The 16,770-nt window shown below is 37.2% G+C and overlaps 1 protein-coding gene across 3 annotated transcripts in view; it reads right to left on the reverse strand.

Annotated features, from left to right (window-relative positions):
* LOC150107344 (protein YIPF6) overlaps nucleotides 1–16,770 on the reverse strand; it is a 159,884-nt gene that overhangs the window by 53,215 nt on the left and 89,899 nt on the right. For all 3 annotated transcript variants that reach the window (XM_090391211.1, XM_090391209.1, XM_090391208.1), the window contains exon 5: nucleotides 8,096–8,212. In XM_090391211.1, coding sequence (XP_090247337.1) covers nucleotides 8,096–8,212 — 117 coding nt within the window. The remainder of the gene's footprint in view (nucleotides 1–8,095; nucleotides 8,213–16,770) is intronic.

Below are 16,770 nucleotides of genomic sequence, written 5' to 3' on the forward strand. Positions count from 1 at the left end.
TGAAGAAATTCAAGAAATGGAAATGGAACAAAAGCTAATGAGACTGAATGAGTGAAATAATGTTAGAATGTAAAAGCAAAAGTTAGTGATAAGTGAGAAAAAGGAAATATAATTAAGGAAAAGGAAGTAAGACAGCAGAACAAGAGGTTAGCACGATTACAGGAGTGACAGAGAGTGAAATTGTCAGAATGCAAGATTTGATAAAACAGTTATTCAAACTGAAAAATGAAATGAGGAATATTCAGAGTGACATTAGATGTTTAGTGGAAACAAATGAAAGTGTGCAAAATAATAGAATGAAAGAAAAAGGATTAAAGAGGTGATGAGTGATTCAAGAATAGCAGTGTATGGAGATTCTGAACATAGAGGATTGGTCAATGAGAAGAGTCCATCAGGTCTATTATCCAGGAGGGAGAATGAGCAAGATAATTCATGCTTTAGACATGAGGAGGAAACGAGAAGAGAATTAGTGGTGGTAGTTGTGGGAACAAATAATTTAAGTGGACATAAGGAGAATGTAAGGGCAAATATCAGGAAGTTATTGAGAAGAGTGAAAGATAACAGTATACTGGGAAAGGTGTTGCTGAGGTATGACAATAATGAGTTGAGATAGAGGGCCAGAATCATGAATGCTATTCTAGTGGAGCTGTGGATGTATGGCATGTTTTTGAGAGAAGAATGGAATTATACAGACATGAAGGATTGTATTTGGATGGCTTTGAAGTGTGGTTTATGATGTTCCCACAACCACCATCACTATTTCTCTTCTCGTTTCCTCCTCATGTCTAAAGCATGAATTATCTTGCTCATTCTTCCTCCTGGATAATAGCCTGATAGACTCTTCTCATTGACCAATCCTCTAACCAGAGAATCTTCATACACTGCTATTCTTGAATCACTCATCACCTCTTTAATCCTTTTTCTTTCATTCTATTATTTTGCACACTTTCATATGATCAATGGTGGAGAAAGTATTGCTAGATGGAAGAGCAGTGAGTGATGCAAACAAGAGATCAGAAGTAAGAGATGAAGTAAAAAATTAAGAGAGTGGTATTGAAGAGACAGAAGTACTTGGCAATGGAAACAGTAGTAATGTGAGAGAAGAAGAAAGAACAGAAATGTAAGAGGAATGAACAGGGAAACAGAGGGAGCTGGGGTGGACAGGGAGACATGGCATAGAGAGAGCGGATGCTGGTAGATGTTGGTAGTAGTAAATGTATGTATGGGGATGATCAGCATAGAAATGGAACAGATCAAGATATGGGTGGGGAAGTCAAAACTGAGGAGATATATGTGGTAAGCAGTGATAAAGGTGATTGGACAAGGGCAGGTGTGGTAGAAAAATCACAACCAACAAGAGGCTTGAGTAGGACTGATTATAGACTGAAAAGTGAACTGCTTGTCTACTTACAAATGCCAGAGGTATCAGAAATGAGGAAGCTGAAATGGTTTCACTGATTGATTTTATTTACCTCAACATAGTTGGAATAAGTGAAACATGGCTGAATGAAGATGATATCTAATGAGAATAGAAATGGAAAGATACAGTGTTTTTTTGTGAGGATAGCATGGACAAGAAGGAAGGGAGGAGTGTTGCTGATGATAGTAGGGGAATTATGTCCACAAAAGAGAGCAACAGTGGCAATGGTTATGAGGCAGTGTGGCATGAGTGGAGGTTGACAGGAAGACATATTTAGTTGAATGTTGCTACAGGCTGGGGTTTGTGGAAGGTGGTGATGAAGAAATGTATAAACAACTTGGGTTAGTGAACAAAAGAAGGGTAATTATTATGGGCGATTTTAATTATTGGGGTATAGACTGGAATAAGAGATAGCATTTAGGAATAAGGAAAATCAATTTCTTGAGTTCTTGAGAGACAACTATTTCAGGTAGCATGTAAAGGAAGGCATGCAAGGATTGAGAGTTTTAGATCTGATCATTTCATCAGAGGATGTGAGTGGGGTTTCACACTTTCCTCACTTGGATTGTGTGGCTAGCCATAATGCAGACTTCTGTGAGGAGAGGTGATATGTGGAAGGCTGGTGATTATGACAAGCTTAGGAGACAGCTTGAAGCTATAGCATGGAATGAGGAGTTGAGCGGCAAGAAAATAAATGCTGCTTGGGAACTTACAAAGAAATACATAACAGCATCAATATGTGATTGTATTCCAAAGGGCAAAAGGTTGAATAAGGGAGGTGTAAAATGGATGCATGAAGGGCTTAAGCATGAAATCTGGAAGAAGAAGGCACTTTGGAAGTAGTACAAGATGAATAATGGTAATATGAAGTTACATGAAAAGTATAAAGAACAAGCCAGGAAAGTGACTCAGTAAAGACAACAAAAGTGCAGTATGAGCAGAAACTGGTAAATCAGGCAAAGAAAACTCTAGGGTGTTTTTTTTTTTCAGATATGTGGCAAATAGAAGGAAGAATGATTATGGTAAGATGATGTTAATGAATGAAAATGGTCTGAATGAACTTTCGCAGAAGACATTGTTGAGGTATTCAGCGATCAATTTACGAGTGTTTCATCCTCATCAGGGTGGAATCATGAGGAACTCAAGTGTAGAGGACATAGGAGAAGATGTCTTAATTGTGAGTGAGCAAGAGATATTTGAGGAAATAAAGAACCTTGATGACATATCACCATGCACCTTAAGGAAATGTTCCAGGAAAATAGCAGCAGCATTGGCATGCCTGTTTAATAAGAGTTTTACAACATCATAGGTTCCAAGGGAGTGAAAAGATGGTAAAATTGTTTCACTGCATAAAGATGGTGATAAGACTGTGGCTACAAATTATAAGCCAATCTGTATATATCTGGAATTGTGAAAGTATTCACGAGATTGGTGAGAAGTAGGATACAGAAATGGATTGATAACCACAGTATTCTCTGTGGTTATCAGCATGGGTTTGTTAAGGGGAGATCATGTTTTACTAACTTACTTATGTACTATAACAAGGTGACAAAGGTCTTAGACAACGAAGATGCATATACAGTGGTATACTTTGATTTTGCAAAAGCTTTTGATAGACTGCCACATGACAACCTGTTAAATAAATTGAAACGGATGGGATTAGATAACATATTTCTGAGTTGGATTGGTGACTTGCTGTCAGATAGATAACAGAAAGTTGTATATTGGGGTGCAGTATCTTGAAAGTGTCCCGAAGGGTCAGTTTGGGCCACTGTTTTTCAATTTGTATATTAATAATATTGTGATGGGTTTAACTGGTGATATGAAGTTGTTTGCAGATTATGCAAAATTGGAGAGAGCAATACAGAGTTAAGCAGATGCTATGGAATTACAGGAGGACTTCAATAGATTGCATGAATTGGTAGGTAAGTGGAACTGTCAAATCAGTGTTGCAAAGTGTAAGGCTTGAAATTTGGTAAGCAACAATGGGATCAAAGTATACACTTGGTGGGGAAACTTTAAAGGAGATGAGAGATCTTAGAGTGGTGAACAAAGACCTGAAATTCAGGTGCCACACTGCACAAATTGTGAAGACAACGCAGTGGATAACGGCAATGATACAGAGGATCCTGCATGCAGAAATAAAGAGGTTATGATGTTATTGTGATAAGATCATGATCAGACCTCATATGGATTATTGTGCACATATTTGGTCACCAGGTTTTCATGGTGACAAGGATATATAAGAAAGGGTCCAGAGAAGATTTACAAAGGTGGTCAGTGGTCTTTGGAATGTGGAAAACTAGGCCAGTTTAAGAGAACTTAAATTGCAAAATCTCATGAATATGAGGAGGGGGGGTGGATGATTGAAACATAAACTAGTGAGTAGTTATTATCAGATTGACGTGGAAGAGATTTTTCATAGACTGGGAGAGGGGGACAGAACAAGAGGCTACCCCTGAAAGCTGTATAAGAAGGATGTGTGCAAAGGAGCAAGTTCTTTACATGGAGAGTGGAGTGGAATGCATAGCCTGAGTGTATTGTGAATATGGAGACACTGAATCAGTTTAAAGCACTGTTGGATGAGCTTTGTGTGCAACAATATGTACCTCCCAAGAGTCTATGACTCCACAGAATAATTTTTAGGAAGGATAGACAGGATAGGAGAGGAGGGAGCATGTTGCTAATATCAGATGACTTGAATCCAATTAGAGTTGAGACCTATGACTGCAATACTAGTAATAGTTTTTTTTATGTGGCAGTGAGTCTGAAGCCATCTGGTGTGAGGCAGAGTCTAACAAAAGTGGGGTGTTGTTACAGACCTGGTGGATCGGTTGCTAGTGGTAATGAAGAAAAGCATCACCAAATAAATATGATGGGTGCAAAAAGAGTAATCATAATGGGGGAGACTTTAATTATCTGAACATTGATTGGATAACTGTGAAAATTGCATGAGAAGAATGCAAGTGAATTTATTGAGTTGTTGTGAGACAACTTCTTCAAGCAGCATGTGACAGAAGGAACTCATGGTCAAAGGGCCAGATCTGATTATAGTGTCAGAGCGAGTTCCAGTGATCATGCAGTACTCACTTGGGAAGTGAGTAAATTTATGAATGTTGAATTCAGAACAGATTACATGCTGAACTACAAACTAGAAAATTATGACCACCTGAGAAGTATGCTGGGTTCTGCACCTTAGTATTAGTTGTTGGATGGGAAGAATATCGACAGTGCATAGGAAGTGTTTAAATAATATTTAGATGATGAGATATCAGAATGTGTCCCTAGAGTTCAAAGAATAAACAGAGTAAGAAAATTATGATGTGAAAGGAATACATTGTGCATAAGGATGGTGTCAGTTATGATAATTATTATTATACAGGCACCTCCATGGAATCCAAAAATTCATCGCTGGAGACCCAAACTATCCACACAATCTATCATACCTCTCCTTGAACCCATTAACAGAAAAAAGTGCTCATAACCGACTCTGGCAACCCATTCCACTCATTCACCACTCTCCAAGCAAATAAAAAATTCTAGTCCTCACACCCTCCACTGACCACACCTTTATTCAACTTCTAGGGATGACCTCCTTGTTCTGGTCCCTCTAGCCAAGTGCTGAAACATTTCTCCTGCATCTATCCTATAAAATCCTCTAAGCAACTTAAATGTTTAATCCTCTTTTTCTCCTATCAACCAACTTCTGTAATCCACGCACCTTCAATCATCTTCATAGGGAACATTCCAAAGGCCACGCACCATCTCGGTCACTAGCCTCTGAATCCTCTTCACCACTTCCTCATCCCCAAGAAACACAGGGAACCAGACCTGAGCACAGTAATCCAGATGTGAGCGAATCAAAGCCTTATAAAGAGGAATTACAACCTCCTTATCTCTACTTGTTAATGTGTTCTTCAATAGCCAAGTAGTCTTATGGGCTATCTTAACTTTAACTCTATGTCTACCACCACCCCTAAATCTCTAGCTTCATCTATTTCCTGGAGCACAGAGCCATCAATGTGATATACAGCTTGTAATCTATTTATCCCAAAATGCATAACTTTATATTTCTCGACAATAAACTGGCATCTACTAACTTTTGCCCATACTGCCAACCTATTTAAATCGTCCTGAAAGCTCTCCATATCACCTTGATTAACTATTACTCTACCTAATTTTGCATCATCATCAGCAAACAACTGAATATTTACTTTCAGGCTATTTCTTATATCATTTATATCATTATCAAATTAAATGGCAACGGTCCCAGGACTGAACATTGTGGCACACCACTAGTCACCTGTTTTTGCCTAGATTCTTCCCCTCCACATATCACTTTTTGATATCTCTCCAGCAGCCACCCTCTTATCCACTTTACCAGTATCATATCCATCCCTATTTGTTCTAATTTGTGTAACAGTGTTCCATGTGGTATTTTGTCAAATGCCTTTGCAAAATCCAGCAAAATCATCTTGTAGACATTTCCTTTATCCAACTCAGCTGTTACTCTATTATAGCAAGTTAGTAATATACTAAGGTAAATAACTAAAATTATAAGCAACGGATAAGAAGAGTCACAAGTGTTGAACAGAAACCGGCTTTGCAAGCTAAAAACAACCCCAAACAATTCTATCATTATGCTGCAAATAAAAGAGAATGAACATGAATAAAAATAACACGAATGAATGCTGACGGTGTGAGGGTGCAGATGCAAAAATGGTTGTTCAACAGTCTTCCATGCTGTATTCTGAGTTTCTTCATCCAGTGAAGTGGTAGCAGTGAGCTCAATGTTGCATATGGAATATGGGATTGAATTATAAAGTATTAGCATGGATAAGAGGATGGCTGACTGACAGATATCAAAAGGTGGTATGTGGGAGATGTGAGTCTGTGAGTGAGCCTCCATAGCTCAGTTGATATATAGATGAACTCCTTTGATCAGAAAGATGGGTTCTATTCCTGTCCATGAGAGACCTTTATCTGGTCTCTTTTCAACTAAAGGTGTGTCAGCCAGTCACATACAGAGGCAGGGATTTTTTTCCCACCTGGAAACTCAGATTCCCCCCCCCTCAAAAAAAATAGGCAAATTGGCTCGTGAAAACATACAGATTTAGTCATGAATAGTTACGATAATATGTGAAGAGATAGGGTCCTCACCACGTTGTTAAGCCCGTAGTCAACCATGAGTCAGATCATGGTAGCCAACCTCTTAGATAGGAGATAACACATGAAGGGAGGGGGAAGTTTGCAATATTTAAGTTAACTGGTGTACCATAAGGATCAATCCTTAATCCACTGTTATTCAATCTGTACATTAATGACACTGCGAAGGATTTCACAGGTGATATACAGCTATCTGATGATGCAAAGATAGATAGGGTAATCAGGAATGCTGCTGATATGCAGTACTTGCAGAATGATAAAAATGGTATCTGGATTGTGGAATACTGATTATAAAGACAGATTGAGAATTTGTAGACTACAGACACTAGCAAACAGGAGAAAGTGGGGTGATAAGATTGAGACTTACAAACTTCTGAAAGGGTCATACAAGATTTCAGTTGATGGAATTTTTCATTTTATGGAGGGTGGGAAGGGATAAGAGGGCATGCTTGGAAGCTGAGAATAAATGTTGCCAAAAAGGGAGTGAGATCTAGATTTTTCTCTCATAGTGTGGTGTGTGATTGGAATGAATTGCCATTCCAATGGTGTGCAAGCAGTGTGAATACATTCAAGAACAAGTATGACAGCTGGTGCATGTAGTATTTGGTCTGCCTCGATGAGTCCCTGAATCTTAGGTGGTCTATACTAGTGAAATAATTTCACTGATAAAAGTGAAGAAACAAACTTGCCTCAGTGATGAAACTGTTTTACTGCACAGCCCCTTCCTTATCTAAAACCACTGGCGACTTATTTCTGACAGGTTACATTTTATGAAGTCCAATCTGGTTATTCCAGACATTGTTGTTTCAAGTTTCCTTAATTACTTATCACCACATTTCAAGAAAAGCATTTTTCATTTTACATATTTCAAAGACATTTTTAAAAATAATATAGTGCATCATAATATTTAGGAATCAGTGGATCTCATTTTAATATTGCTGTCAGTGCTCACTACAACGAATGCTATTATAATGAATTCACCATAACAATCTGGTAAAAAGCCCTGGCAAAATCCCATAGTATCAAGGCTATTCTAAAAAGAAAATTCAGAATAGCACATCTTCTAGAAAACAAACTTTCCTTCGATTCCTATTTTGCCATGTGTATACATGAGGGGGGGGGGGGAAGAGGAGAGAGAGAGAACTGGATGAATTTTTTAATAACATGAGGAACATTACGTATGAAACTACTGTTGCAGACATTTCTGGCATATAATTTTGCATTATTTGGGTAATTTTTGCTTAATTTTTCCACTAAAAACTGGTTTCATTTAGATTAGAAATGAAATGGCTTGGCAAATTTTAGTTAATTTACCTTAAATAGCAATTTCGTATATTCAATCCAGCCAGAAAAAAATTATTTGTATTCGTGTAGATGGGCAGATGATGAAATGCGAAATGCACTTAAGAGATAAGAAAGATATCATACAGAAGGAAAACAAAGTTACTTAATATAAAAAAAATAAACAAAGAAAATGTGTTTTACAGACTATGGAATAGCTTTACTTACATATTTCCACCAAGTAATTTGGAATTTAAGGTAACAACCAATGATCCAGCCCACACAATAAAGAAAACTTCTGCAAACTGAAGTCCACCATCACTGGCACTATCATCATGTAGCATTCTGAAAGAATATTATTCAAAAAATATGTCAGACTACTTTATTAGATCACTCACTCACTCACTCTCACACACACACACACACCAGATGGGAATTGCAGATTATCATATATTTTTTCGACTAATCCAAACATTGTCATCATCATCAAATTGCTGATATGTACCTTTAGGGGTGGGGGAGGAATATACATGATATTATGATAGTACTACACTGGTTTCATAAATTAAGAAATAAAGAGAAAAATTGCAATAACTCATCGAGGAAAAAAGGAAATAAACATAAAATCAGGTACATTATATAAAAAGTGATGATGAGCCTGGTTATTGCACACAAATGCGTGGCAGCACTGCTATTGGTATATGCAAATCAGTCATGGCATAAAAGCAGGAGTTTTGGAGTTGTTTTTCCATTTTGTGTCTGGAGTGAGAACAAGACATTTCGAGAAAGTAAAATTCTTCGCTATGGCTAAAAAACATCACTTAACCAATAAATTCAGGTGGCGAGCCAATGTAAGACTAGATGCCAGCCAAAGTTAAGTGGAGGTGGCTAGATGATTGCATGTGAGGTGTTCTGTGGTTTATAGACTGTGGAACCAAATCCAGCAGTCACAAACAGCATCTCAACGATACAGTGAAGGAAGGTCACAGGCTACAACCACAGCAGGCAACCAATATATGTGATTATCTATATGCTGCTTGCTGAAACACAAGTGCTTTTTCCAAATCAGCTATGATCTGATATCTGATTCTGCCATGCACAGAAGGCTTCACAAAGGTGGTATGTATACTAGGTGACTGAAAGTCTGCGTTCCCCTATCTCCACACCACAGGAAAGAATGTTTGAAATTAGTCACGCTCCACATCAACTGGACCCAAGATCAATGGAGGGAGTGGGGAATCAGTACTATTTACAGACAAACCCTGATTTGCTTTACAAAGTGATAACTGTGTGCTCTGATCTAGAGATAACCAGGAACTCATTATCATCCCTCTAATATCTATGATGGAGGTAGTGTGATGGTTTGTGGGGAGCACTGTATATTGTGAGAGCACTTTGGTTAAATGTTTGGCTAACTTGTACGTGGATGAATCAATGTCATCCACAATGGGGGTGTAATGGTACATTTTGTTTATGCATTTTTGGCAGCCTATATATCTGGGGAAGGGGGAGGATCTTGATTTATGGTTTTAGTTTATTGGTGACCTACATAGGCCAAGACGTGACCTTTTTAAGGAGCCTGTAAAATGTTCTGATCTGTGTATTGGTGGAATCATAGTCTAAAAGAAAGTGGATAATCTCTGAGCAGGAAGGCAAGCTTACCTGTGCAATCTTTTTGATTTGAAACTACAGTGATATTCCTCTTATCTGCTTTTGTAATTACTATTCTATTGTTGTTTTTATATTTTCAGTAGAGTTTCATATTCTTTCCTTGAGAGGTTGCTTTTCACTGGTTTTTGTATGTGTTACACTGGCTACATTTAGTCTGATGCTGCTGGCAACAATTTCTTCTGCAGGAATAATTTTTCTAGGTATGAGTGCATGGTTGTGGCCATGGGCAAGTGCATTACTTGCTTCCATCTTCGAGGTGAAGGATGATAGGTTAATAATGGCATTTTTCTGAGGTTGGGACTTGAAAGTTGAGTTTTTCTAATAGACTGTCATACTGCTTGATGTATGAACATCCTATTTTTTGAAACTCTATCTGCTAAAGTATTCAAGCCATCTGAAAGAATTATCCAAATGTCAGCATTTAGGGCACGAACAACTTCATTCATGTCGGCAAGGAAGATGCAAGGGTGCCAATCTGTTCCCATAAAAGAGCAAAGCTAATGCCTGTATATGTGGAGAGTCTTTGGTGAATTAAACTCTTGTTTCAATTTCAATTTAACACAGTTCTGGATGACATTATCCTGGTAGCATTTTAAAAAGGTTAGACTTTTTAATTGTCTGGATATCTTTGGCTTCAATTTACCATTTTGACTAGTCTTGTGTGCCTGTCAGGACAGCCAATATCAGAATTTCTGAACATATGGACTAGCATCCAAGACCACCCAATTTAGCCCACTAGGGACACTTTTATATTTTATATACGTTCTGTCATCTATTACGTACTTCTATTACCCTGCTTTGCCTTTGCTTTCTTTATTTAATATTTGGGAACGGTTGGCTGCCTTAACTCTCGACTGCAGACATTTATTTCTACTATTTTATCTTATTTCTCATGCTCTACAGTGTAACAAATTTATTTGTTTAATGACTGTGCCAGTTAGACCATATATTGAGTGTGAGATTTTAAGATCTTAAACCAAAGACAAAGCAGAGATATCATTCATATTCCCTGCTTATGTTATTCCTATTTTAAACTAGCCATGGCTGAAACATAATTCATAAACTTTTATCATATGCAGGTTTGAATTTTTTAGGATAACACATTGACAGAATCAGTCCAACGTGTTGTTTACAAACCATTTAATTAAGTCAAACAGAAATGTGTACAGAATGCATTACATTCACATATATACACAATGTCATTACCTTTTTTTTTTTGCTATTCTCAATCCTTCCTAATCTAACCTTGGTTCTAAGCTAATTCACAATCTTGCATAACATTAACTGAATATAAGACATACTTTGGTTAAGCCTAATTCACCATTAATAGACATTACCTCATAAACATAGATGCTTGACATACATTCTTGTTTAGTATTACAATACAATTCTTGTTCAGCAGTCTTTCACATTAACCCTTTGTTCACACGTAATTCTTCTTGTCTTTCTTTATGCTTGCTGATGTTCCTAATTTTCTGTTAAAATTCTTCCTTGTTGGGGTTGTCAACTATGCCTTGCCTTATAGGACCCTTAACATGGTGGCGATGTATAGCTCCTTCCCTTCAAGACAAATGACACAATATTTCTTGCATGGTGATGTACCCAGGTAGAAGACTTGGCATGCTCGGCGCTTCTCTTTAGATTTCCGACAGCGATTCTTGGTGTGACAGGAACTCAGGTAAGAGGAAAGCTTAGAAAACCCTCAGACAAAATTCCTTCCCAACGAATTGCCTTATATAGTCCTGGACCTCTGTTGTGCGCATGCGAGCGTCTCTCAAAATTGGTCACGTATTTACCTTCAGACATGCTGATGTCATTCTTCAAACATCTTTGGAATTCTTTACCAATGGCAACTATGTGGTCATATATTGACCTTTAGACATACTGACGTCATCCTTCGTGAATCTCTGGAAATTTTCATCTATAGCATTTCTCAGAAATCTTCACTAACTTTAGCATTAGATTTACTGATTTAACATTACTTAATAGCCTTACTTGATGTCATGAGACATATTATTTTAATAAAGGCCTGATACAATATTACAGAAAAGATTATTTCAGTCAAAATTTAACAATTTTCTGAATGCATTATCTTAAATAAAAAAACATGTTAAACCTAACATAGTAAGTTATGAAGTCACTTATAAGAGATTTTACAACACCATTTAGGACTCTAATCTCCTCAACTTTTGCTGAGCCTAGAGTTTTAAATGTTCTTCGGCCTCATTTATCCAGTGTCAGCATCTGTGTACACATATCATTGTTCTGTGATCCCTGATGATAGCAATTTGACTTGGCCAAAATCTTGGAAGTATTAGTTCTAATATTCAGTATACACTGTAGTTGCCTCAAAAATAACAGTTGTGTACACAATATAACTGTTAAATAAGGAGATTAATTTTTTTAAGGACAGTCCTTTGAATAAAAGTAACAAGCATGCTTATAGTTTTGGCTGCTAGAGTGTGTTGTAATCACAAGTGCAACTTTTGAGTAAGATGATGCAACAGTTTTCATGTGGCAACCACTGAAGGAAGAGAGTGTGTGTGTGTGTGTGGAGTGTGTCAGAAGTTGTGTTGTGGAGCAAAGAGCCGTGATGAAATTTTACTGTTAATTAGAAAACACTGCTACAGAAGTAAACCAAGACCTAAAAAAGTTTACACTGATGATTGTGAGCTGTGCACACGTGTTCCACTGATTATCAATGTTTAAAGAGAGAATGGAGTTGGTGGAGGATGAAAACCATTCTGTGGACAGAGAGTTTCTGCACAGACAAATGAAAATGTAGTGAAAGTTAGGGAAATTGTTGCCATTGACAAGAGAATAACCATTAGGCTACTTGCTCTATAGCTTAGTCAGTAAGTAAATGGCCAAATTAATCTTAAAAAGAGATTTACACAAGAGAAAGATTTGTTTGTTTGTGCCACAAACATTGACACATGAACAGAGAAAGCACCAGGTTGCATGTTGTCAAAATTTCAACAATGCAGTCAATCAAGATCACAATTTGTAGCAAAGAATTGTTACCGGCGATGAAAGTTGGTGTTTTCAGTTTGATCCAGAAACAAAATGCCAGAGCGTGGAATATCATGGAACGTCTTCTCCCCAGCAGAAAAAAGTCAGGTTGCAAACATTACTGAAACCTGGTGTTAAGTCGGAGTTAACCAGAATATTAAAGAAAATTATGTTTCACTCGGACTTAACATCGTTATCACTCTTTTAAAGGAATTAATGATTTATCAGAATTGTAGAATCATTTGTATAGAAATTTTACCTTTAGTTTTATATCTTATCTTATTTTGTAATGTGAAATTTCATTATAATTTTAGCGTATAGCCGCTTAGTCTCAGATACTATGTAAATAACTAACCATTTGCTGGGTGAGAGATAATAACCAAAATGTGAAATGGCCGACTTTGGAAACACATAGTGAGAGTACAGGTACATCTGTTATGTAGCATGGTGATTTCCCCCCCCCCTTCCACCATGATGTTACGAAAGTTACGAGAGGATTCTGCGAGAGGCGGTTAGTGCTGTGTGTGACGTAGAGAACGTATGACATAGATATCAGATGATGAATGAGAAAAGTGGCACGGTGTTTAAAAGGACCGGTAACGCTGCGCACAAGGCTTTTCGACGTTTTCCTGCTGCTGTATTCTTGTGCCTCGGAAGTCTGGCTGGTATGGAGCCTCCACGTGGGTTTCCTTTGTTCGAGGAAGTTACGACCAAATGACCAAGGGAATTTACCAGTCGGAAATAGAAGCCCAGTAGATCATGATAGTGGAAAACTACAAAAATCTTCCAATATGAAGTATAGAGAAAAATCGTAAGGAGTATCCAGTAAAGTGTGAAGTGAAGCAGTCAACGTAGGTAGATATCTGACGAGATACTGAAGCGGTTAAAGTAGCATACCAGCAAATTGGTAAGATGAAAACTTTATGTCTTTTAACTAATGGAATTGAATAAGAAGATTTTATTGCATGTGCTACTAGAGACTCTTTGAACTGTTAAGTGATAGATTTAAGAAAGAAATAGAATATTGTCTCATGAATGTACCTTAAGAGAGAGAGATATATACAAGAGTTTTCATTAGGCCTGAGATATATGTAAACTGAATAAGATTTTTCAGAGAAGATTGTGAATGGAATTTGATATATGTTAAGAATGAGATTTGATCGAGTAGAGTGATACAACGAGACTAAGTGATAAAATGCTATTAATTAGGTTTCTCAGATAGAAATTTATGGAAAGGATAAATAACTGTATGTAAGAGTGCTAATGCTGTACCAAAATTTTATTGAATGATTAACCCAGTGCTTCAAAGTGTATTATATGTATTCTACTTGTAATTAAAATGTTTTGTTTAAATATAAGTGTTGTCTTGCCTGTACTTAGATCCTACTGCACTTGCTCATAAAATATAGCGAACCAAGAAAGGCAGGAAAATTAGATATCATCAGGTCATGACTACAAGTTTGGAAAATTATAGACGACAAGAGTGAATGCTGACTGGATTCTAACTCCTTGGTCTTACATGTTTAGTATATCCTAGGATTCAGGGTGGCGCAGCGTTAATAAATAAATTTTCTCTGAATTTGAAAAGGGAGATAGAACCAGTGCTGTGACAAAGAAATAGGTATCTGCCATTTGCATTTCTTTGTCTCACAGAACAACAACTTCACTCTCGTCAAGGATTTTGGCCTAAGTAATAAGTATATTGAGATAGAAGTAAAAGGGTAAATTATATTAAAAGGGTGATAAGAAAGTAATAAGTAGGAATTACTGAAAGAAAGATACATTAGTGTGATTTATGCTTACAAGCGATAGAAAAGGCCTTAAAACACAAGGGGACGACACAACACTGGCTATCAGAATCAGACATACTAACTGGTATTGAGTATAAAGGATACACTATTTTTAGGAAGGACAGAGAGGATAGGAGAGAAGGGGCACGTTGCTAATGATATCAGATGAATCCAGTTAGAGGCTTCAAATTCTTGGAATCTAACAAGATCAATTACATAGTGGGGTTGCTATTACAGACCTGGTGGATCAGTTGCTAGTGATGAGGAAATGCATCACCAAATAGACAAGATGAGTACGAAAAGAGTAATCATAATGGGAGAGTTTAATTATCCAAATATTGATTGGGTAGCAGTAGAATCTCATGAGAAGAATGAAAATGCATTTATTGAGCTGTTGTGGGACAACTTTCTCAGGCATCATGTGACAGAAGGAACTAGAGGTCAAAGAGTGTTAAGATTTGATTATGGTGTCAGAGGGAGTTTCAATTAAAGATGTAACTATTCTGCCTTGGTGACAGTGATCAAGAGGTACTCATTTGGGAAGTGACTAATGTTCCATTCAGAAAAGGTTACATGCTGAACTACAAAGCGGAAAATTATGACCAACCGAGTATACTAAGTTCAGTGAAATGGGATTGGCTGTTAGATGGGAAGAATATCGACAGTATATGGGAGGCATTTAAACAATACTTAAATGATGCGATATCAGAGTGTGTCCCAAGAGTTCAAAGAATAAATAGGGTAGGAGTCAAATGGATGTGTAATCTTATTAGCAAGAGATTCGTAAGAAAAGAATGATGTAGAAAGAATACCATGTGCATAAGGATGATGTGCATTATGAAAATTATAAGCAGCAAGCTAGAATCACAAACTACTGTACGAAAAGCAAAGTCTGAGTATGAAAAGAAACTGGCTGTATGTTCTAAGGACAAACCACAGAATTCTATCTATATGTTGCAAGTAAAAGAAAGGATGAATATGAAAGAATAACTCTTCTAAATGCAGGTGGTATAAGGGTAACAGATGCAGAAGAGGTTGTTCAACTAATGCTTGCCCATTTTGTTAAAGTTATCAACCTGGTGTATGCAACATTGAGCTCACTGCTACCTATTCAACGGAAGAAGAAACTCAGATGTATGAAGATGAAGTATCAGAGTTGTTGCACAAACTGAATGAGAATTCAGTAATAGGGACTGATGGGATATCAGCACATGCGATAAAAGAATGTTCAGCTGAACTGGCTATTCCTTTGACCGGGCTATTTAATATGAGTCTCAGAACAGAGAAGATTTCGCAGGAATGGAAAGAATAAATGGTAATCCCATTGCATAAGGTTGGTGCAAAGACCAATTTATCCAACTGTCGACCAATTAGTATCTCAGGAGTGGTGGTGGTGAAAATTTTGGAAAAATTGGTTAGGGCTCGCATTCAGAAATGGGTTGGACAGTGAATCTATTTTGCAGTGTTTTAGCAACTTGCTCATATTCTATAACAATGTCACCATTTGAATTAGATAAGGGGGAATGGATACACCATGACACTTTGGGATTTTGATAAGGCTTTTGACAGAATACAGCATGGTAGACTGTTGCATAAATTGGGGAATATGGGTTTGGATTATAGAATATTAGTGTGGATAAGAGGATGGCTGACTGAGATATCAAAAAGTGGTATATAGGAGATGTGAGTCTGCAAGATTTAAGGTAACCAGTGGTGTACCACAAGGATCAGTGCTTGGTAGGAGCACTGATCTACAATGGATGTTACTGATACTCCTGCTATAAATTATTTAAACAGTTAGTGAAATCTCTTACCCCTCCCTCACTGGCCACACCACTTCATAAACTCTAGCCATTTTAAAATTTCTATTGAAAAAATAACTGGCAATAATGCAGATATAATGGTCAGCTTTGATATCATCTCATTGTTCACCAATAGTCCCTTAAATGACATCTTAATCACTTTTTTTTTTCCTCCTCATCACAGATCTTTTTTCTTTTGCAATTCACTCTGGATACTTCTCTTGGAAGAACAAAATTTATAAATATATAGAGGGTAAACTTTATAGGTTTCTCACCTTTGCTGATTTTTCTCATTGAAGATTTTGAAAAACAAGCTCTTGACCTCTGCCTCTCTCAAACCTTCACAATCTGGTTAACATATGTTGATGATGAATTCCCTATTTGACCTCATGGCACAGACACATTAGATCCTTCCCTCTGCCACCTCAATAGCCTACACTCTAGAATCCAATTTACAATGGAAAAGAAAACTAATAATACTGTACAACCACACATGCAAGAAACCTGGCTGGCACAGTGCCAAGAAGAGTCAATTCATGTTGAATGGGAGAAAGGAATAAGGTGATGTACGAATTCATCACCAATACACAAAATAGTTACCACTTTAAAAACCAGAATTTTCATAAAA

Source organism: Typopeltis vanoorti, chromosome 4 (genome assembly GCF_054136105.1).
Source record: "Typopeltis vanoorti isolate ZY-2024b chromosome 4, IOZ_Tvanoo_1.0, whole genome shotgun sequence".
Classification (NCBI taxonomy): Eukaryota; Metazoa; Arthropoda; class Arachnida; order Uropygi; family Thelyphonidae; genus Typopeltis; species Typopeltis vanoorti.